This window comes from Vidua chalybeata, chromosome 6 (assembly GCF_026979565.1).
Source record: "Vidua chalybeata isolate OUT-0048 chromosome 6, bVidCha1 merged haplotype, whole genome shotgun sequence".
Taxonomy (NCBI): Eukaryota; Metazoa; Chordata; class Aves; order Passeriformes; family Viduidae; genus Vidua; species Vidua chalybeata.
The window spans coordinates 16,998,206-17,022,469 of NC_071535.1; the positions used below are offsets into that span (position 1 = coordinate 16,998,206).

General features: G+C 37.8%; 1 protein-coding gene across 5 annotated transcripts in view; it reads right to left on the bottom strand.

Annotated features, from left to right (window-relative positions):
• Positions 1 to 24,264, bottom strand: part of TDP1 (tyrosyl-DNA phosphodiesterase 1) — a 41,288-nt gene that overhangs the window by 9,977 nt on the left and 7,047 nt on the right. For 2 of the 5 annotated variants that reach the window (XM_053946371.1, XM_053946372.1), the window contains exons 7-15: positions 24,004 to 24,096; positions 22,241 to 22,411; positions 20,586 to 20,664; positions 17,469 to 17,654; positions 16,656 to 16,704; positions 13,417 to 13,483; positions 8,485 to 8,592; positions 6,848 to 6,950; positions 5,993 to 6,088 (exon numbers count right to left, since the gene is read on the bottom strand). In XM_053946371.1, the coding sequence (XP_053802346.1) occupies positions 5,993 to 6,088; positions 6,848 to 6,950; positions 8,485 to 8,592; positions 13,417 to 13,483; positions 16,656 to 16,704; positions 17,469 to 17,654; positions 20,586 to 20,664; positions 22,241 to 22,411; positions 24,004 to 24,096 (952 nt within the window). Of the gene's footprint in view, positions 1 to 2,223; positions 2,284 to 2,964; positions 3,014 to 5,992; positions 6,089 to 6,847; positions 6,951 to 8,484; positions 8,593 to 11,041; positions 11,136 to 13,416; positions 13,484 to 16,655; positions 16,705 to 17,468; positions 17,655 to 20,585; positions 20,665 to 22,240; positions 22,412 to 24,003; positions 24,097 to 24,264 lie in introns of those variants that run through there. The other 3 variants (XR_008431597.1, XR_008431598.1, XM_053946373.1) reach the window with 3 other exon arrangements.

Here is a 24,264-nt window from a genome sequence, read left to right on the forward strand (position 1 = left end):
AACAAACAAGGTCCATGCTAAAGGACTGTGTGAAAGAAAATCCAGTTTGAACTTCCCTTTCTTATACTATTTCAGTCAGATATTTTGATAAATCTGCATTAAAATCAGGCTACAGCATTTTGTGGAGCTCAGCCTTGAGGTAACAAGTAATATGTTCAAAACAGACCAATGTAAATATGCAAGATTATTTTTAAAAGCTCATAAACATTTAAGGGTTTGAAAATGACTGGAAAAAATTCATAATTACTTACACAAAATGCAACAATCAAGTTGTATAGCCTTACTTCCAATAAATTTGAATCACTCAGGGATTGGTAGAAATGTCATGTAAAAATGCAAAAGCCATACTTCTGTTTGTAGTGGAAAGAACATGAAATATGCCAGGGATTCTAGAGCTCACAAACAACAGGAACTGTGTAAGTGATGGTGGTGCCAAGAGATTTTTTCATAACTCACAGCAATCAGGTTGCACTTGGTAGGAGAGTCTGGGTGGTGTATATTCATAGATACTACTCACAAGATAGCATGTAAATTGTCAGCATGTATGTGACATATGTGACATTTGATTGCCCAGACATCCTGTGAGATGGTTCTTATGCTACAACAAACTTCATACACCTGATGGAAAGCACCAAAATTACAAAGCTGCTGCCTGGCACCATCTGAGTTGGACATTTGTGAAACCCTTACTGTCACAAAGCACCGTGTAAAACACAATCTACTTCAGCCTCTACCTACAAAGTAAGGACATTTTTAATTTGTTTTTTTTCCTCCCTGTTATCCATTGTTTTCTTCAACCTAGCAATATTTTTGTTTCTACTTCATTTCTTCTACACTCCATGCCCTGTTATTTCTTTAGCATTTTTCTTTTCAGGCATTTTGCTTCCTTCTCTTCTTCTACAACTTTACTCTTCTCTGTCTTCTTATTCTTCAGTACTCAGCAATTATATTTCTCTTTCCTCTGAAAGACTCTGATGCTGTCCTCCAATGCTGCTTGACTCTACCAGTTCATCCCAAAACTGTTTTGTCTGTCAGAATTTAACCTATAGAGATCCTCCATTCAGGAAATATTCACCTAAGAAAAGACATTTGGTTTTCCTCAAAACACCCTGGAGTAAGTGTCTAGTTTGTGGAATACATTCTTTAACAAGTCTCTCTGAGGAGATTCACATGCTTTTAAAAATAACTCATGTGTCTATCTTCACACAGAAATTGAAGTAAGTCACACACTTTGTCTGTTTTGAGCATTTCCTGAATGTTAACAGCTCTCATTGCTGTTTCCAAAGAACAAACCAGCAGGATCTTGCATAAAATAATTTTGTCTGACTTGCAAATTATCCTCAGCCATATTCTATTCTTTCAGAATTTTTCCCTTAGCAGCTTTAATTTGCTCTTTGACTGTTGGTTACAGCAATACATTCTGAAATGTTGATAAATAAATATCTTAATTGGGAATTTTTTTTTGTACTTATAAAACTTTAGGTGCTGATATGGCTTCTTTTAGTGCCATAGCATCATATATTGAAAAAGCAGTCACTGGGAAGAATGGGAAAAGGAAGTTTAACAGCTTTTGAAATACTCCCTTCCAGTTTTTGAGTGTTTTTTGCCCCAAACACAAAGCAGACTGCAGGCTATAAAAAAAAAAAAAAAAAAAAAAAAAAAAAAAAAAAAAAAAAAAAAAAAAGATCACATAAGATAAAGGTAAGAATAGGTAAGAATTGCTAGCCCTACTGAAGTGGGAATTCAGACTGATACCATTACAGCATTTTGATCCTACCAAAGTAACTTTTAACAGGAGACAACTCATTATCTCACTGGATGATTATGGGATTAATGTTTCCAATGCTAGTAAACAGAAAAATAGTCCTCTTTGGTAAAACTATTTAAAAACATGCTAGTTTTGGCAGCAAAGAATTAAGGATGCACACAAACTCTACACTGGCCACACTCATCTGGCCAGCAGAACACACAGCAAAATCCTTTCTCAGCACTGGGTATAATTATTCCAAAGAGAGCTTTATCCAACTGTACTAGAAGATTTTCCTTTTTTAAAGAAGCTCACAGTCACAAACTTGGGTATCTAAACCCAAAGTTTCTTGGTTTGGAAAACATGTGTCTGGGTGTCTTTAACACTGGAATTTGAAAACCTTGTGGCAGTTCTGTGAACACTTAAAGCACGGCTCAACATCTTGAAGTTTACATACAAAATCTTGGTTTACTTACACTGTATTAGCTTTCCCACTCCCACTCCATTTTACATGGGATGAAAGACTTCATCTAAAACTAGAGAAACCAAAGAAGAAAGTGCTATTACATTGCCATGGAAGTTGATGTTACAGTCAAAGAGCTTAATTGACTTGATTTTGGTTCTGCTCTAAGCTGAGCTATGACTGAAGGTGCCGGGCTCAGTTATTCAAATGCAGCAAAAATTTAAGCAGTTCACATGCATCACATGCATAATGCCTGGCTGATCTCTAATCCAGATTCAGTTCATACACCCAGACCCAGAGTCAACTACAAAACAGTACTTCACTCCAGTGAGTATTCAACATCAAATACAGCACTTCAGAATCTGAAATACTGTTGTTAGTTGTCTGGGGTTGATTATCTAGATATAATTGCAGGATTTGATAGCACTAGGTAAGCAGTTATGGGTAGGTTTTCAGTTTAATAGCATCTGTTATATTTCTCTGAGCTTATAGTTCTAAAAGCTGACTCAGTCAGTACCATATTCAACAAACCTCTAGAAATATTTAAGTATTTCACAAATTTTATACTATTTTACAGGTCAAGCTCAATTTATCTTAGCATCTTATCAGACACAGAAGCTGTGAGGAAGAACTATTTACTTAAAAGGCTTTCCATTAGCCACTTCCAAGATATTTCAAATAAAATAATTACTGGAACATGAACATCCCAGAACTCCATGCTTTTTGGTCATTGCCTTCTCACTATATGTTTTACCTGTTAAAGCTGCACTTTATCATAGCCTCTGGAAAGGAATCCCCAGCAGCTGAAAGAGCAAGTTGAAGAAGAGAGAGTGTAGATGTAGGAGGTGAGAAATAGAGATGGAGATGGAAAGGGAAATGTAGTTCAAACACAGGACAATCTTATAAACATTATTTTTTACTCAATAGAAGCTTGTGATCTAATGCCAGCATCAGCTGATTTTTCCTTAAACACTAAAACTGTAAATGATAACAGCTGCTGCTCTATTGGGAACAACCATTCAACATATTTCTGAGAGTCTGTATTAGCACACGAGGCCAAGACCCAGCCTCAAAGCATAATTCTGGAAGCATTTGTTAAAAAAGACAAAAATGGGCAGTCAGCTGATAGCAAGTGAGGAACGATCCACTTCCAAATTTGTATTCAGCAGAAAATAGAAGGCACAAACTGCAAAGCTTGAGGAGTTCTTAAGATAAGTGACATTAAGTGTGTGCTATGCAAATACACCAGGGTAGTGTGGCCAAGTAGTCCCAGGTGCTGGATTAAGGCTCCAATCTCTTCTGGGACATGGGTTCAATTTCCATCACTGCCAGGGATATTTTAATGGTTGGATTATATGATCTTAAAGGTCTTTTTCCAGCCTAAATGATTCTGTGACTCTATGATGCTAAGTCTTAACTTCTACAAGAATACATGTCATGAACTTTGTGATAATACTGCATGAAACAACCTAAACAAACAGAACTATCAGAAACTGGCAGCATTAAATCAGCATTCTGATAGCTACAGCATGGTGAGTCCCTCAAGGCCTAGGAAAGCTCAGTTATGTTTCAAAGCACTTCATGTAGCTTATACTTTGCATAACTTTAGTTGTAAACATGCATTTCTGTTTCTAAAAATTTTAGACTATTCCCAGTTCTCTGTTATCTTCACTTAAATCTACCCTGCCACATAGTATTCTAAAACCACACTGAACCAGTGTGACAAGCAGACTAATTTATCAAAGAAGCATTTTTTAATGCAGTTAACTGCAGGGCATATGCATAAGAAATTCATAAACTAAGCCGTGCAACTTGAGTATCAGATGACTGCATGCACATAAGCCCAGTATCAGTATCTGTTTGAATATGTCCTTGCTACCAAGAGTCTCTGCAGGCACTTCTCAGTAAACAAAGAAAAGCAGCTGCAGTGTCTCTCCCTGCTTTGCTCCCACATACACCATGGGATATCACATCCATGTGATAATCAGGTGACTCATTCTCTTCTGGTTGCCAGTCTTCACAATTAATTATCAATATATAGGCATCTGGGAGAAAAAGAACTAAGTATTCTCTCCCAAAATATGTACTGTTACATATTCTTGCAAGTTTTAAATAAGCTTCAATTAAGTTGTGCTCTGAGAGGTCTGAAACTCAAACATAAGACTACTTCGTGCACACTGACAGGTTTTAGTACAGCCATCTAAAAGCATAGGAGCTTTCTATAATTCACAAAGACAAGAGAGCTAAGAGCTGTAGAGAGAAAGCATTGTATTCACACCATGGTTAGCTAACCTATTACACACCACTTTGTAAAAATACAGCAGGCCAAACAGACCCAGTGAGGAGAACCCTGAGAACATCATTGTGTAATAGCTTTATATCTGCATCTGTTTCTCTAGAATCATATTTGCATTTTAAGTACAACTTTTGTCCCTCTACTTATGACTCTCCCAACTCAAATGATACAGAAGGAAAAAAAATGAGAAAATAAGTAAAAGTGATCAAAAAATCTCCCCCCTAGGAACAACTGAGAAGGATAAGAACTCTTCAGTCTAGACAAAGATAAAGGTGTCTGGAAAGAGAGGTATAAAAAGAATGATTAGGGATCACATGGTTCTTGCATCTTTCAGTGCAAGAGGAAAAAAACTTCAAATGAGTAACTTTCAGAAGTGCTTCATGTGACATTATTATGTTGTGGAACTCAGAGCAGACTGTGACTGCTAAAAGCCTACAGACATTTAAGAGCAGATAAGAGATGCTCACAGAACAGGCCTCTAAGTCATGAAATATGCAGAGACAAACTACTACATAAATCCCTGGCCATTATACTTTCCTAGAAGTGTCTGCTTTTGACCACTAAATTTTGAGATGCTCCTTTGATATGGTAAAGTAAAGCCTTCTACTCCCTCAACAATGGCTATTTTGAAGTAACCAGAGTGACAAAAATGGAAAGAGCTGGAAAGCTTGGCTCTACTTCATACCGCACATCATGTTTTCTTACTTACCCAGATCCTAGCCATTTATTCCTATTTTCTATCCAAAACTTCACAGACCATCATTCTCCATAAGTTCTGGTTCCAGAGCCAGGCTGAAAGAAAGGTACCTCAATATGATTTTCCCACTCACCTTTCTGCCTGTTGAATTTGTCCTTCCTACTCTTTCCTTGCATTAGCCCTCACCTGATCATGTCGAGCTGGTCCATGGAATGACTTTGGAAACCTGTCCTGTTTTGTTCTGGCCAGTCTGAGCTGGTTTAAGGGATAAGGAATCCAGTCAGCACTGATGCCAGTACAACTAAGGGAATGAAGACAGCCAGAAAGTTGTGGTCAATGGTTCTGTATCCAGGTGGAGGCTGGTGATAAGTGATGTCTCTCTGTGCTGTCTTGGGATTGGTGCTCTTCAGTACCTCCACCAATAACACATACAGCAGGACTGAGTGCTCCCTCAGCAAGCTTGTCTTGACATCAACCTGAGTGGTGCAGTTGACACACCTGAAGGATGGAATGCCATCCACAGGAAGCTGGACAAGCTCAAGGAATGGGCCCACAAGAACCTCATTAGCTTCAACAAAATCAAGGTCAGGGCAATGCCAGCCAGGACAATAGACTGACAGAAGTCACTGAGAGCAGCCCTATGGAGGAGGACTTGGGATACAGACCAGACATGACCTGGCAATGTGCACTTGCAGCCCAGAAAGCCAAATGTGTCCTGGGCTGCATCCAAAGCAGGGGCCAGCAGGGCAAGGGAGAGGATTCTGCTCCTCTCCTCTGATGAGACCTCACCTGCAGTGCTGTATCCACCTCTGGGGTCCCCAGCATGGACATGTTACAGCAAGCCCACAGAAGGGCCACAAAGATCAGAGGGCTGAAGCACCTCTCCTACAAAGACATGCTGAGAAAGTTATTATGTTACATGACTGTATCATCTGGTGGTCAGTTATGTTTATACTAAACCCATCATTTACTAGGCACAAATATACCAGTACCATAAATTCTTTGCCTCACAACACCCAGAGAGAGCCAACTGGAAGTTGGAATACCCAACTTCCAAGAACATTAATTCATCCCTTTCAGGTCAGTTGCTGTTAAAAGTCAAATTTTTGCACAACTTTGTTTGCCCAATGCTTCACTATTCTGTTATTAATAGTTGTTTACACAAATGGCGTTTCCTTTTTTTAGAGCTCATTGATATAAAAAACAATGCTTCCTACTCTAAGAAGCTGTAGGATTTTTCTTGTTTCACTCTCTGATAAACACATTTTCTTCCACATAATTTTCTTCCACATTTTCTCCATGCTGGAGAAAAACATCTCTAAGGTTCATGATATCAGAGACCTCACTAATATGCAAATTCATTATAAATGTCAAGAGTGAGATACAGGAATTCTTCAGCTGCAGTCAGAAACCATCAATCTTAATATGCAATCTCAGGAGACTACAATTATCCAGTTATGGAAGGCAAACATTTTTACAATGTCATAATATTAGAAAATACTTATTTGGGACTACATAACTAATCAGCAGAAATGACAGAACATGATGTGATCATCTGTGAACATTATTCAGTTATGCTTGTATTCTTAAATATTTGCAGATTTTCCTCATATGCCAGGATTTTTGCTTGAACTATGGACTTACAAATGCTGAAGGCAAGAAAAGAACTCCAAGTTCGTAAGAACGGATCATCAGTTGGATGCCATTTTTCTCCAGAGCTCCCCAGGCTGCTTTAGAGAGATTGGCACTGTGAAGAGAAAGCATATTAGTGAGGCACACTCTTCAATGCAGAAAATGTTTAAATAACATAGCATAGCAATGTCCTTCTAACAGGAGAACTTAAATTCAATCAGAATAGTCTTCTCACAAAAAGTGACTTGGTTGTTATCCTTATTGCTATTTTTACAGCACAGTGGGAGCAACAGAGACAATATGTAGAAAGGCATTCATACAACACATGTGGATAATTATACAAGCCTATTTCTGTCATACAGATCTACAAGACAAATTCAGCCTTTTGAATCTTCTCTGCACATTTCAGAAAGGAATTTGGTACTGGTAAATAGCTTCAATTTGATGACTTAAGAAGATTAAAGGCTAGCTCAGTTATGACTAGTTACAACACATTCAGTACAGAGTGGGTTTGCATTTTACATTTTAGTACAGAGTGTTAAACAGTATCTTTTGTTCTTGGCATTTTGTTCTTGGATCTATTTATGAAAACAAGTATTTATCAAAGAGGTTTTGTTTCAATTTGCTATTCAGCACCATGGTGTAGTTAATCTTTCATCAGTATCTACTACAAAGTAGATCAATTTGGGAGTCAAAAATATATGCAATTCTGTTGTTGAAACCTACTTCTACAGCACAATACAAAACTTACACAATACAAAATTTACACCTTATGTTTCAACTGGATGCTGTTTGGTAAAAGCAAATGGTGGAACAGAAGAAACATAAAAAGAAAATAAAGCAATTTCTGTATTAGATGGCGTTAGCATCACATTTAAATGACTTAAAACCTTTTAAAAAGCACATTAATCACCAACACTATTGCAAGCAACAGTATCAATGAGTGATGAAATTTAAAGAGACCAAGTATAAAGAGAAAAAAATATTAACGTAACTGAGCATTTAAGAGTAAGGACAGATCATAATCTGTAGAATATAAGGCTGCATAAAAGTCAGTTTTGGCAAAACTGAAACATATCTGTATTTTTCACTTACAAAAAGACATTCTCCCCTCAAGTCAAGAAATTCTTGCTTCCTCTTTTGGCTTTTTTAACAACTAAACAATAGAAATAGAAAGTTTATACTTCAAGGCAGACTGCTAAGCAACTCAATCTGACAAAAGATCAGATTCCAAATTCTATGTATCTGTATGTTTTATTACAGTAAGGCAGCTGAAAAATAACTTCAGCTAACCCAAACTACCTATTGTGTAGAAACCAGCACATTTATACTAAACCACACCATGTCTTAAAGAAACTTAACTCAAATTTAAAAATATCCATCACTTTAGTTGGTGTTGAACCCCAAAACTGGCAGTCACAACTCAGACAAGATTTTAGTGTGATTATCAACAGTTTCTGACATAATCATGTCAATCTGCAGCCTCAAATGGGGCAACACAATGGAGAAACATTTAATATGGACAAAAATTTGTATCACTAATTGAAGTATTATGTGGGTTATGGAAGTAACTCATCTGGGCTTGCAGCTGACAAAAAAACCCCATATATAAAGTTCTTAAGTGAGAGCTGTATTGGTTAGATGTTTACCTTGTTACCAAGAACCAAGCAATCTTCTGGAAGTCAGGAGAGAGTCTCATGTATGTCTTAATGTGAGGTATAGCATGAGTTCGACCCGTGACTTCTGCTGACCATTTGCTAGAAAAGCAAAAGGAATTATTTTTCAATATGGTTTTATTTTGCGGTCTAAAAAATACTCATCAGATGACAGCACCATGATTTCAGGAACACTACTTATACTTGTCACACTCAATACTTATTTCTCCTAGAGAAAATCTTAAAATACTACATTTAACTGAACTGTTAACAATTCTAGAAGTCAGAAGGGCAATGGTTTTTTTTCTTTACAACCAACCCAGAGAGATATTTTCCTCAGTGTGTTAGTTTCTCCTAACAAGTTTTTTCCACTTCTCTGTTCCAGATAGCACTCAAAGAACTAAGTCTAACCTTCTGGACAATTCATTTTCTTTGAATACTACCAATGTTTATGACTTCAAGCAACTGAGTCTGGCACCAAACTAAACCTCATAGAATTCCCCAAGTTTATTACAATTTATTATCCATGACAAAGGCAGGGAGCAACTGGTAGATTGTTGCTGCTATTCCCATTTCTGTGCCTCTAAGCCACTGAGAAATTTGAGAGTTTAAGAGAATAGAGAGGGCATATCTACACGTAAATAAAAAAATTAGATGAAAATGACAAGCCATTGCTGGATTAATTCAGCATCAATGTTACAGAACTAAAGTGTAAGCAAGCAGTAAATATATGTACATAACTGAAGGTATGTAGTCACAGCATTATGTTCACAGCTGTTAGTCCTCACCCAAATTCAGGAAAAAAGCTTCTTAACACACCTTCCTTTACTCAGAGACATTTCTTTCCCCAGATTTGAAGAAGATTCTTGCTTCAGTTGTCACAATCCTATTTCCCTAAGTCAGCATTCTCTTCCAATAGGCAAATCAAAAGGATCAATTAACTCTAGAAAACTTAAGTGCACAGTGCTCCTCTAAAAGCCTGAGCACACTGACTTGGAAGGGCTGGAATGATTTACCTATGTAAATTTCAGGACTAACACTTACATACAGTGCACTTAAAATTAAGAGGCTTTGTATTTCCTGGGTGAGGACCTAGTTACTTTCACAACTATATCTCCCCTGACAAGGGGAAAAAAAAACTTCTGAGAACTGGTCTTGTATTCTTAAAGGGCAAGAGGTAAAACATTGCACATTTGATGCAAACTAGACTTCTTTATATTTTGATTTAAGCAGCATCAAAGTCTTTTTCTATAGGACAAATTAAGATACACATGATAGAGAATTAGCTGACTAAACTTGTCTTTCCCTACAAACTCCACACTTTCCATACATACAAACTATAAGGCTTAGTCATGACTCAACCACCCTGGTTAATAGTTTTTCTCTTACAACTGACAGTTTAGACAGGCATCTTTAAGTTTATGGGACAAAAATAATTAGGGAACTCCAATAAAATTGTAAAAATGAAAAACAGGAAAAATGGTAGAACTGGGAATTTAAAATTGATTTTCTTTAGATTTACCTCACTGCTTTGACCTGGGACAAACTTCTCCCCTCACCACTAACTGCAGTTATTCTGAGATACTATCTCAGTCTACTGCCTTTTTGCCTCCTTATCTTAAGACAGATGCAAGCAGTGTGCCTTAGCAAGAGTAACACCACTTCTATCTATCACCTACAGTACTTTAACTGCAGTTTGATTTCATCAAAAGTGATTAAAACTCCTATTTTAGAAAGTTAAAATCAGAAAGAGGAAAATATATTTTGGCCACGTTTTCCCTAGGAGGACAGCACAAACATGTAATGACTAAAAGGGGAAAATGCATGCCAGTTTTGGCTAGGATAGAGTTAATTTTCATCATACTGGCTAGTATGGGGCTATGTTTGGATTTGTGCTAGAACAGATATTTCAGCTGTCACTTACACACCGTTTTCTGCCTCTCAACCCACCCCACCAGCAAATAGGCTGGGAGGGGACATGGGCAGGACAGCTGACTCCAGCTGACCAAAGGGATATTGCACACCATACACCATTATGCTCAGCACATGAAGCTGAGGGAAGAAATGGTGATGGGGGGGGGTCATTCAGAGTGATGGCCTTCATCTTCCCAAGCAACCATTAGGCATGATAGAGCACTGCTTTCCTGGGGATGACTGAACACCTGCCTGCCCATGAGGTGTGGTAAACCAACAATTTTGCTTTGCTTGTATGAGTAGCTTTTGCTTTATTAATAAACTGTCTTTATTCCAACCCACAAGTTTTCCCATTTTACTCTTAGGATTCTTTCCCCTATCCCACTAGGGGGGCAGGAAGGAGGGTGGGGGAGCCCAAGTAAATGGCTTTGTGGTGCTAAGCTGCAGGCCAGGACTAAGCCATCACAAAGTCCAGGAAATTTAACTGTACAGACATATCCAATTCATAAACAGACAGGAATAACTAATTCTCTACAACATCACCTCTTTCAGCATTTAGTTCTCTTACTTCAAATACTGAAATATTTTTCTAAAGATACTGGCAACAAGGCTGGAGAAGAGTTAAAACAACTCATACCATTAGTTTCAGCCTAAAAGAACACTTGTGATCTCTGTGTAGATGCTCTCTCATCTTTTGTGATCTTAGGGGAACAACACTGTACTTCTGCAAACTGAGAAGAAAACTCAAAACTTATGCAAAATTTTATAAATCTAAAGAACATGCAAAGCTCTAATACAACAATCATTATGGACTTATGTCAAACAAAAAGGCCTATGTCAAACAAATTCTTGTCAAACCAACTTCTTCCACTCTTTGAAAACAAAAATTTGACAAAGTAACTGCACAAACATAAGGCACACCATATTAAAAGCAAATCAACTAAAAGGAACGTTAAAATACAATACTATTAAAGCTGATCAAATGTTTTGAAAGCAGCAATTAACAAAAATTATTAATAATTGCAAAAATGTCCTCATAAATTAGTAATACTGGAAGGAAAAAAAGCAGTAATACCAGAGAGAAAACTCTGCAAATTACTCTGTTTACACAGTAGCTAATCTAACAAAGCAGTCTAGTCATCATTTGCTACAATCAGAAAAGTAAAAGCAACATTAAGTTTAGTCACACTATTTTTTTAAAAAATTAAAGTTCTGAGCTGTATTATAGGTTAAACACACTCAGCTGGCAGAAGAGAGAAAAACAGCCCACAGACATTATAAAAAGTTACGTGCCTGGGGCAGACATCCTGCCTCTTCAGTTGAGAGGCTGCAGGACACCATCTTCCAACTCCATTAACTTCTCCCTACTTGCAAAAAGGAGTTATTCGTTTTCCTTTACTGTAAGCATAAAAGATTTGTTTTTTTTTTTCCTTGCAGCTTTGGTAGAATCCCTAGTCTCCTGCTGGTTTCATGCTATTTTCCAGTTTGAAGAAGAATTTTCTAAATTCCTCTAATCCCTCCACTGCCCAAAGATCTGCATTATAAGAAGTCTTTCAAACAGCTCATCTTATATTTACATCTACTGAAACCTGCTGTTTTCTGTGTGCCCCAGGTTCCACAGATAAAAAGCTGCAGCCTATCTCTTGCCCTGTTGTAAGAGTTCACATGCAGGCTCTCCTCAAGGGCTACTGTCCTGCATTACTGCAGGGTAAGAGTCTGCATCTGGGTAGTCGCTACAGAGCAATTATGCAGGGCCACTGCCATCTGCAGCCAGTTCCAGAGATGAACTTGAAACAGCCCTTTTGCTGCCAGAACAGGTCCCTGTATGTCCAAGGAGACAGGTATGTGGGCATTTTCTCATTGAAAAGGAATAAATAAATGTATTATATAATTATTAAGTAACATTCTGTGTACTAAATCAGAGACTAACTGAAAAAAGGTTACATCTTTTTTCTAGTAAGATTCTCATGAGGTATGACTACAGAAACCGAATTAAGACTGCACAAACACCCCCAGATTTATGATGTTTTTGCTTTTTGAATCACGACTGAACAATCTGAAAGCTTCAAGTTGATTGCAGCTTTCTTCCTTTGCTGAATGTGCTCAGAAGACACAGTTTAAAGGTGGGAGACAAAGCCTCACGTGCTTTCTGCCCAAGTTCCATTCCTTAGACATTGACCAGCAAGGTTCACAACAGCAATCACCTTCACTCTAGAATGGAGGATACTCTGTGCCACTAGCAATTCTATTTCAGTCTCCTGAATATATACCCAACTGAACTAAATCTTACTTAGTAAATTTTCTTACCAGAGCAACTTCCATCCAGAAGAGTTAAAATTTTCTGATGAAAGGAATGGGAAGTTGTGGTCTTGTAAGAGGTTACAAGTTCTATTAATTTTTTTTGATCTTTGCAAAACAACTTTTCCCATTGTTCTCTAAACATGCGTAAGTTTTTAACGATTCAGCCTGAGGGAGACATCTGGCATGGAATGTGTCAGACTTAGAATTTGGCACAACTAGTAGCATATGAAAATAGAAATTCTTAATAGAAAATGTCAGGCATCTTTAACAAAAGATATTGCCACAAGGGACTGAGAATTTTTGCAGCAGGACTGCTGTACTTAGAAGAAAAACATAAAGCAACCACCAAAAAAAGCCTTCCTAGTCCTGTTGTGGCTCAGTTGAAATTCCATTAATACAGAGGCACAAGCAGGGAAAGTGAAATGCAACTGGAAGTTAAAAAGGAGTAACATTATATAAAAGTTTACAGAAACCTAAATCCAGTAGCAACATTATCCCATAAATTTTTTAAAGGTAAACAGTATGTTTTCTACCAACTGCAGGAGATAAGACCCAGCAGATAAGGAACTAAAGGCCTTTAAGGAGTTTAGGAAATACCATACTTGTAACCATTTCCACTTATTTGCTTTTAACACTCAAACATTACAGCACTGTAACTTTAAACACACAGTCTGAAATTTAAAAAAACCCAAAGAATTGAGTTCTACTTACTGAAAATAGGAATGCAACCACAGCTGTTTCTGTGCTGTCTGTATACTGTATGGAAGTGAGCCACCAGCTTAAGGAAAAAAATAGAACATGTACATTTATTTTTTTGAAAGACATTCTAAAAGCAGAAAACATCTTGGTGAATAAGCTATCTCTCCTACCGTCATAAGTTACTTTCAGGAAATTGTTAAGTGCTCCAGTAGTATAAAATGGTATGTACTTGCTGGACTTCTTTCCATTCTTATAATTTAGCAAGTTCCTAAACACTACACAGCACATTTACAAAGAAAAGTCACAAACTGTATATAGGGAGAACTATAAGTATTTTTTTTATATGATACTACTTAATATCAACAGATTGGAATCATTACCCATACAAACTAGAGGAAATAAACCAAGCAGCTTTCAGAAGAAAGAATAAACCTTCCAAATCCCAAACAATGTTATTTTAAAAAGAACTTCTATGATGAAATTATATTTGTATTGATTGGGCCTTGTGCAATGCACCTTGTGATTTCTTGAAATGGATTTAAGAAGAATCAGCCAGGCATACTGAATTATATAAATATATATATAGTGTTGTATAGTAAAAAGCATGATGCAAAGCCTACTGTATACAACATGTCCTAGAAGACAACAAAATAACCCTTTACAAAAGCTTTACTACTCTCAGGAACGCACTAACTGCAGGAGTCTACACAACTGCTCATTTACACAGAGTCATGTAATTCACCAAGTGTAGTGGGTCTCACCCACTAGAATTATTGACTCATTATCTGCTGTGAGATAAGGACTAGGAAGAGAGCAAAGCAGGCTCAAACTTTAAAGGGCATAAAGAAAACTTTATTAACAGAATTAAAAGAAAAATAATAAGAAATCAGAATAAACCTTCAGAACAAACCTTCAGAACACTTCTTCCCCCATACCCTCTTTTCTTTCCCACTGACAACATAAAAAGGCAAGACCCCCTGACTTTCAGTCAGTTTAACACCTCTAAAATAGTCTTTCTTCAGTTCTCTTAGGGAGAAGAGTCTCTCTTGCCATGCCATGGAGACTTCCCCACGAGAAACAGTTCTCTCGTGGCTCCAATGTCACAGCGAATCAACCGGCCAGGAAAGGAAAATTTCTACGTATGTCCAAACACTAACAAGAGGAAAGACAAACTTCTGAACACATTCATGCTAGCTCCATGTTCAAAATCCACCAGCTGCCAGAATTCAAAAGCTACTCTTGTGCACAGGAGCATAGGTATTCCAGCTTGGAACAGGAACACTTTTAATGATTCAGCAAAGCCAAAGAACTCCTGAATTGCTGAAGTTGAAAGCATCCTCTGGAGATTATCTAGAGTAACTCCACGCTCACAGCAGGGTTGAACAAAGCACACTGCTCAGTAGAGTGTCCTGTCAGGTTTTGACTATGTTCAAAAACAGAGACTCTATAGCTTCTATGAGCAACCTATTCCATTTAAACATCAGAAAACAATTTTGCTGTAAGGATGAATTTAAATACAGGAGATTCCCATGTACATGAGCCTTTTGTTCTTTCCCTGGTCACCACCCGTACCATCTGCCCCTACTTTGCATCTTCCCATAATTTATATTTATACACACTGATAAGATTTCCCAGGAAAGCAATTTTCTCCCAAGTTCTAAGAATTATCCAGCTGTCTCAGCCTCTCCTTCCATGACAGATGCTCCAATCCCTTATTCATCTGTGTGGCTTTCTGCAGTACTTTGGTTCAGTATGTTCATATCTGTATTATACTGTGAAGTCAACAACTAGACACAGCACTCCAGAAGTGGTCTTACCAGTACCAAATAGAGAGGATAGATCACTTCCTGGCAATGTACTTCCTAACACAGCCCAGGATTCTGCTGGCCTTCTTGCTACAAGGGTGCATTGCTGGTTCATCTTCAGCTTGGAAGACCATCAGCACTTCCTGGTCTTCTTCTGCAAAGCTGCTCACCTCTGGTTAATCCCCAGCATTCACTCGTGCCTGGGGTTACTCTTGCCCCAACTCAGCACCTTGCAGTGCCCGAGGTTGCACTGCAAGAGGCTGCTGCCTGCTCATTTCTCCAGCCTGCACAGTTCCTCTGACTGACTGCACATCAACCACTCCTCCCCAGTCGGCATTATTTGGAAACTCCCTAAGGTGTACTCTGCCCCACCATCCAGGTCACTGATGAAGACATTAACACACCACCCCAGTATCCAATGCTTGGCACATGCCACCACTAGTGGATGACCTCCTGCTAGCCTTTATGCCAATGCTCACAGCCTCTGAGGCTGGCAGCTCAGCCAGTTTCCAAGTTGCTCCATTTTCCACTCATCTAGCCTGTACTTAATCACATCATTGTAAAGATGTTAGAGAAGACAGTGTTTAAAGACAAAGGTAAGCTAAACAACATCTAAGGGCACTCCCTCCTTCATCAAGCCACTTATCATAGAAGGACATCAGGTTAATTAGGCATAATTTCTCCTTTAAAAAATCTACACTGACTACTTGCAGACACCTTTTTTTCCATCACATGTTTGGAAATATTTCCAGGATTCCTTGTTCCATTACCTTCCTAGGGATCAAGGTGAGGCTAGCAGGTCTGTAGGTCCCCTTCCTACAGACAGGAAAGAATTCTTTTCTTTCAGTACTCATGAATCTCTTCCAATTGCCTTGTTCTTTTGAAGACTTGTTTTTGAATAACAGAAGCTTCCCTGCATCAGAATACTACAGTACCCATTTCTGTTTCAGGTTGGCTGGGGCTATGCTTTTACAAATATGACTTAATGAAAATAAATATGGGAATAATGAACACTTTTGTGTATTACAAAAGAATAAATTACAAAAAAAGACCAATAACACCTTAGCCTCCATTTTATCTGATGTGCAGAATCATATTGCAATCACAACAGAAGAAGAACATGACACACTCAAACCTGGATTTTCTGCCAAAATTAAATGGTAACTTGAGTAAAAGTAGTGGGCAGGAGCTGTTGTTTTCCAGTATAGTGACATATGAACATGGCTAGAACAGACAAGTGTTACATACCAATGCCCACAAAACCTTATCTATTCAACCACAACAGGAGAGCTGGAGTCAGAGCTCCAGCAAAAGCAATAAGATTCTACTGCCATCTATTCTACCACATTATCAGCAAGATGAGAACTTCATGTTAACATTAACCACTGAAGTGATTTTGCAGGACATGACCACAAAAAACAAATAAATGGGGATTCATCTGCTTACCAGGATAGCCTTCTAGACTCTGCCTCACATTGTTCACAGTAGGATAAACCTTCACGGAGGTAGAACAAAAAGTAACTTTAATAACAAAGCTCTCTGAATAGACAAGCTATCAATTTTCAAAACTAACTCCTTAAAGAAAACTTGAGAAAAAACAAATATTAAAAGCTACATTTTTTAGAATAAATTTACACTGCAGCTTACAACTACAATTGTGCCAGTTACACAGAAAGTCTAATATTTTCACCACTCTTACAGAGCTAAACAAAACTAGCTATCAAGTCTCAAGTAATACTGCTTCAGCCACTTTCACAGCAGCCAAAGCTAGTTCTTAACATTATTTTATGAGACTTTAGTCTCACACCTCAAATATGAGATATGAGTATGCAGGGGCAATTAGCACATGGTAAAGGCATAGTCTGACCATCATTTTTTCTTGGTTTAACAAACTCCTGCCACAAACTTTTCTGCTCCTCCCATTAATTGCGCTAATAACCAAAGGTATTAATGACTAAGGATTCAGTTACATCTCAGTAGGAAGAGCAGCTGCATCTAAAAACCCAATGGAAGACAAGCTATAGAATGAGAAGATAATTTTGATGAGATGATATATAATCTAGTGTCATGCAGACAGAAATTATGGTACATTTTTATAGCAAACCACACACAACTAAACGGCTTTAAGTGGCATATATATAATTTCATTATGAAAACTCCATTACTCTCTTCCAAAAGTTGAAAGCAAAACAATGACTAAGATTTCCAAAACAAATGATTAAGTTTTAAATAAAGGTCACCAGCATCTAAAAGACGTACCAAATGAATTGGGACATCGCATTTACGGAAAGTTGTCACACTGCTGCCTGCAGCCACCAGGCTCTCCTGGAACTCTGAGCACAGCCATTTGGATCCATCAGCTCCCATTGAACCAATGCTTGAGAACTGTCCCACAAGAGGCCAGGATTCCTGTGCTGGTATTGACAAAGCATGCTCCTTCAAAAGCTGATGAGAGGAATTAAAACACTGTTAGACTTCAACACACAGAGAATACTTTAATCAGTTTGATGTCACTTTTGATGTAATAAATCCTCTGTAATTTACTTCTGATAACGAAGGAGACTAACATTCATACTACACATTTAACTTTGCAATTAAAAAAAAATCATCAGGCTTTCCAAATAAACTCTATTCAAGAGAAGATTATACATCACAAGTTTTATCCAAAAGCACCAAAGCCAACCCATTAAATAATGGGTGAAAAGAATGTTAGCAGCTCTTTGTAGAAACATGAAACATTAGATTCAGAAGTTCCAATAAATAAAACAACTAAATATTTTTCATATTTGGTGGTTGTTGGCCATAAAATTCTTCTTGTATCCTAAAACGATGACACCCAGCTACAACAGAAGTCTACAATAAGAGGGGAAAAAAGAACAATTGAAGAGAAAACTGAAATGATCTTTTTTTAGAGGAATTCTTCAGCTGTGGATGGAATTTAAAGTCACATTAAAACCAGACTGATATAAACAGATATTAAATTGTATGTAGTTGCCACCTTTACCCCACTCTAGACAAAACACAATCTAATGGTTTCAGTCACCAATGGCTTCATCAACCATCAGTTCTATCTGCATTGTCACTAAAAACCTTTTCAAATCACAGAAACATTTGCCACAATATCATCTTTCTCTCTTACAAGCTTTTTCTGTTTTATTTTTTCTTCATTCTATGTCTAACTAGGCAAAAAACATCAGACAATGTGTACTAGAAAGGACAAGCTCTTAATGAGCAAAGGGATGTCCATAAGAGTAACCTCATGTTGAAAAGCAATGTGATACATAAATATTCTGTATGTTACAGAAGTTTGCCACAGACAGCATTACATTTCCATATAAAATTCCTGACAGTATTTGAAATAATGCCACTTCAGCAGGAGGTACAGGTCAAAAATTCTCCAATTACGAGAAATATTTAATATATGACATGAAATACCTCATCAAATTCTGGAAAACAAACAACAAAAAACAAAAAACCAACCAACCAAAAAAACAAACAAACAAACAAACAACAACAACAAAAAAAAAAACACCAAAAAAGAGAAAAGAGTCCAAACCAAACAAGAAGGGTCCCTGCAAACTTGATATATGCAATCTTGAAGATTTGCCATTACTGCTTACCTAAATAAACATTAGACCTCTAAAGGCAAGAGAGTTCAACTATTAGCATAATACTGTCATATTCACCCCTAACCATATCCCTAAGTCCCATACCTATACATCTTATATATCTTTATATACATCATAAATATCTTCAAGGATGGTGACTCCACCACTTCCCCATGGCAGCCTGTTCCAATCCTTGACAGACTTTGAAGGAATTTTTCTTAATATCCAAATTATACCTCCCCTGGCACAACTTGAGGCCATTTCTTCTTGTCCTATCACTTGTTACTGGGGAGAAGAAACCAACCCCCAGTCAGCCACATCCTCCTTTCAAGCAGCTCTAGAGAGCAATAAGGTCTCCCCAAACCCTTTTTCTCTCCAGGCTGAACACCTCCAACTCCCTGAGCTGCTTCTCATCAGCACCATGGTCCAGGCCCTTCGCCAGCTCTGCTGCCCTTCTCTGGACACACTCCAGCACGTCAATGTCTTTCTTGTCATAAGAGGCCCAAAACTGGACACAGCACTCGAGGTGTGGCCTCACCAGTGCTGAATACAGGGGGAAAATCCCTGCCCTGGTCCTGCTGGCCACACTATTGCTGACACTGGCCAAGATGCCATTGGCCTTCTTGGCCACACACTGGCTCATGTCCAGCTGCTGTCAGAATGCACCCCCAGGTCCTTTTCCACCAGTCAGCTTTCCAGTCACTCTGTCCCCAGCCTGTAGTGCTGCATGGGGTTGCTGTGACTCAAATGCAGCACCTGGCACGTGGTCTTGTTGAACCTCACACAGCTGGTCTCCACTCATTGATCCAGCCTGTCTAGATCCCTCTGTAGAACCTTCCTACCTTCCAGCAGATAAACACTCCCCTCCAACTTGGTGTGCTCAATAAGGAGCCCTGGGGAACACCACTCGTGACTGTCAGCCAGCTGGATGCAACTCCTTTCACCACTCCCTGAGATCAGCCATCCAAGCCAATTTTCTACCCAGCAATGAGTAGCCCCATCCAGGCCAGGAGCAGCCAGTTTCTCCAGGAGAATTCTGCATTAAGGTTTTACTAATGTTCAGGCAGACAAAATCCACAGCCTTTCCCTCACCCACTAGTCTGTTATAGAAGGAGATCAGATTAGCCAAGCAGGACCGGCCTTTCATACTCATGCTGATTGGGCCAAATGACCTGGGTATCCAGTCAACTGTGATCTCCCCAGCTAGCCAGAACAGCTGATAAATGATTGGAAATGCCTCAATGAGCACTTTTGTCAGCTCCCTCAGTGGATCCCATTTGGTCCCATGGACTTGTGTACATTTCAGTGTTGCAGCAGGTCACTGACTGGTTCTGTTTGGGTTGTGGGGGTTTCATTCCACTCTCTGTCCCTGTCTTCCAGCTTGGGAAGTTGGACACATGGAGAACAGGTCCTGCTGTTAAAGACAGAGGCAAGGTAGGCATCAAGCACCTCAGCCTTTGCCTCATCCTTTGTCACTATGTCTCCCCCTGCATCCAGTAAATGATGGAGATTCTCATTCTCTCATTCTCATTCTCTTTTTATTGCTAATGTACTTATAAAAGCATTTTTATTGTATTTTTCATCAGTAGACAGATTAAGTTAAGTTCTAAGTTGCAAGCCTATATATGTTATTGCTAACTTTAACTGTAACAATGTATTAAAAGACTTATGATGACAGCTGGAAAAATTGGAAGGAATTGAAGGATTCGATCCAAAATTCTATTTATATTTTAAGGGATATTAACAATAATGGTTACAGTTTTGGTACCTTTCTGAGTCTAAGATGGCCCCACTTTTCTTTATCACTGCCTTGATAGCGTCCAGGGGTAGAACCAAGCAGATACACTCTAAAAAAAGAAAAAAAACAACATATTTTTGTAGATCTCAAGTGCTTTGGTTTGTAAAGTAGCAACGTATTTAATTAAAACTTACCAGCAAGATTGAACACTCAAGTGCAACCAGAAATATTTAATGTCTCTCATGGGATTTATAATAAAAAGAAAAGTGGATTTTCAGCTGTATAATTTATTATCAACATCCTATATGGCTGTCATATATCATCAGGCTGTTCTACAGCAGAGACAAGAACTAGATCTTTTTCAGTGTGCAAAAATGCAGAAGATAGATAATGCTAGCAATACACACAAATAGCTCTTTTGGTACATAACTGGGCACGTAATTTTGAGTAAAGCCAATCTACTGCTACATCCAAATCATCAGATTCAGGTATGAGTTTTCATTTGGGCACCTAATAGTTCAGATGCAAAGTACAGCTTTCTCAACACTTCCTAATAATGGATTTAGTAACCTATTTGACTTTGTCTTGAAAACAGGGAAGAGACCTGCCTAAAGTCACAACAAATTGATGCTTTAAGAAGCTGTTCCCTACTGCATACATCTCATGCCTAACTTTATCCATGACTGAATGCCCCCTACAGAACATCAAATGGCAAACCTTATCCTAACAAGTGACTCTTTCCTATCACATGCATAAATTCCTATCAGCTAGGGCTCATCTGTTTAAACTCATGCTGATGGTCAATGCAATCAGAGCAGCTGTTAGCTCATCTGATTATAAACTACATACTTTTTTAAAATACCCTCTGTAATCTTTTAAGACTCCTTGTAGAGATAAAAGCACTTTTTAATGTATAAACTAGACAAGGTTTCAGTCTCTATTACCACTGCAGTATATGACCATTTTCAGCTTTTCTTTTCAACAATTTTTGTTCAGATTATAAAAGAGCAATTAAGTTGCCAGGGAGATTTACACTTTCTGAAGTACATGCTCATATTTAAGTGCAACTATTTATTAGAAGTAAATTAAGCATCCTGAATTATTTTAAAGTAATATCAGCAATGTGATATTAGAGAAGACTATTCCAAGACCAGTTAGACACAACATTGCCCACCAAAACCAATCCATGCCTGTTATAGGCAAAATTCTACAGATATGTATGTTGATTAAATTCTGCCTTACAAACAGATTCCTACTCTGAATAAAAGCCTCATTCCAGTAACCTTTGCTTATATGACCACTCTTACATGACAAACCCTATACAACACAATTTTTTTTCCACTGGTAATATTACTGGAGTAAATACTTGAGCCAGACTGGCTCAAATGAAACCAAGCCCTTAGTACGTTTTAGCTACCTTCTGCAAAGTTGCTGCTGGTGTAGCTTTCTTTCTTCTTTTAAAATGCATGCTTATAAAACTAGAAGTTGGTCTATTTGACATAATCTACCTAAGAGAATTTTTTTAAAACTATATAAAGTCATGTTTGAACACTCAAGCCTGAAACAAGATTACCTTACAAAATAAGCATGAGGTCTAACAGATCCTAACACAGATATCTAATTTCTATGAAAAAAAGAAAAAAACCCACATATGCAAGTTACAAAAAACTTAAGATTATATATACCTTGTTTCTGATAAATCATGTTCTTGAATCAGATCTATCCATTCCTTGAGTGCAGGAGAATTGTAAGCTGCCAAGTAACTTATTAGGTCAGACTTAAAATTAGTCACAGATTCACCAGCAGAACCAGATGCTCCCTTAGACAGCCTTGGATATAAAGGGCTTAGCCATATTCTTAAAAAGAAAAAACATCAGCCATTTAAACAAGCACATGCATTAACACCACACAGGTTTAGTATGGGAGTAAAACACATCTGAAGGTCCTGAGCAAATACTTGACAGATTCATTGTGGTACTAACTATAGATGTTTGTCTTTACATCTACAGAATCAGCTCATATTTGAAATCATAAAACTAATACTTTCAAATGAAATCAACATTCTCATAATTTATCCACACATACATTTACAGCTTTCACCACTGTTGAACTGGTCAGGCTCAGACTTAGCATTTCATCAACATTTTCTATAGGAATAGAACACTGCAATGTGTTTTGCTAAACTACTGGTTTGTGCAACTGCATAGAAAACCACCAATTAAAGCATCTGAAAGGTTTATACAGTTTGAAGAGTAGCCCACAATATAGGTTGCCTCTCAAGAACCTCCATCAGAGTAAAAGAGGATGGGCACCACACAGGGAAAACATTTAGCATTTCTTTCCAGTCACACTTTACTGCAGCCATGGGAACCAAAGATTCTGCATTATCAACTTTACAATGTGTTGATTCTACCCTTTGAAATTCAGAACCACCACATTGTGATCCTGCATAACACCACAGTATTCAAAAGCGAAAAAAGAAAATTATTTCTCATATTTGACAAGTAGGGGAACTTATTAAGCATCCCAACAGGTATTTTCATGCCTTCTTAGCTTTCTGAAAAGCTAACTGTCATAAGATACTAAAGCCACCCATAAGATTTAAAGGCAAAAAACAACCAGTGTGTAATTTTGCCACTCAAAGAGCTTGCATCAGACAAGTAAAGTCTCAAAACCCAGCCATATTTAATGGCAGCAGAATGAATGTCAAAGTGACAGTAACCTCTGAAAAGCAACTTTCCATTAGTTTGAAGAAATTTTATACCCTGATTTATTGTGGTCATCTAACTAAAAAAATGCTCCCATAAAAACAGCCAAAAAACTGAAGAGTTGAGGACCCTTATATTAACATGCCACTTCATCCTGTTTTTTGGTGCTCTCAACAAAACTATGTCCTAAGCTGGTCATAAGTCATTAAGTTTAAAGACTTCTACCAAAAAAATAAAACAGGAAAAAAAATTCCTTCCCAGGAAAGGATACTGGGTGAATACTAGGTCATCTACTGTATTACAGAACCAATAATGCCCAATATTTGTCAGACTACATTCTAGATACAGTCACAACAAAACCAGAATATTTGCACATCCATATTATTTTTGCAGTATTAAGATAAGTTTTAAATAGCTGCTTCAGTTCTATCTAAACAGTACTTTATAACTACAAAGTTTTTTCATAAAGAGACAGCACAGCATAATAAAACTTTGTCTCAGTCAGATTGATTTTAAACTATCAGCCAACTAGGAACATAGTTTTGTTTACAGGAGAAAGCAAGTTCACACCCAGACAGCTACCAGCATTCTAAGTCAAATTTTTAAAATTTTTGTTTTAGAATAGCTCTATTTTAAGAGTGTAAGGCTTGCAACACTAGATCACCTAATATCCCATCTCCAGCAGGAGCAAATACCTATGGAAAATATTAAACATTCACCTGCTAGAGATTGTTGCTTACCCCTGAGTTTTCTGGTACCAATCTTCAGCAATAAGATTGGATGTATGTATCACAACTCGAAGACCTTCTTCATACAGCAACAGCATCATTTTCCTTTAAAAAAAGATATATAACTCTTCATTTATAAGTACACTGAGAGTAGGAGATAAATCAGCAATTCATTAAAAGGCTCCAAGATAATTATTTTCAAAAATACGTTCTCATTCACGCAAGCACTTAGACTTCAAGTGCATGCCAAGCTCACATGACAGTCATTAGACT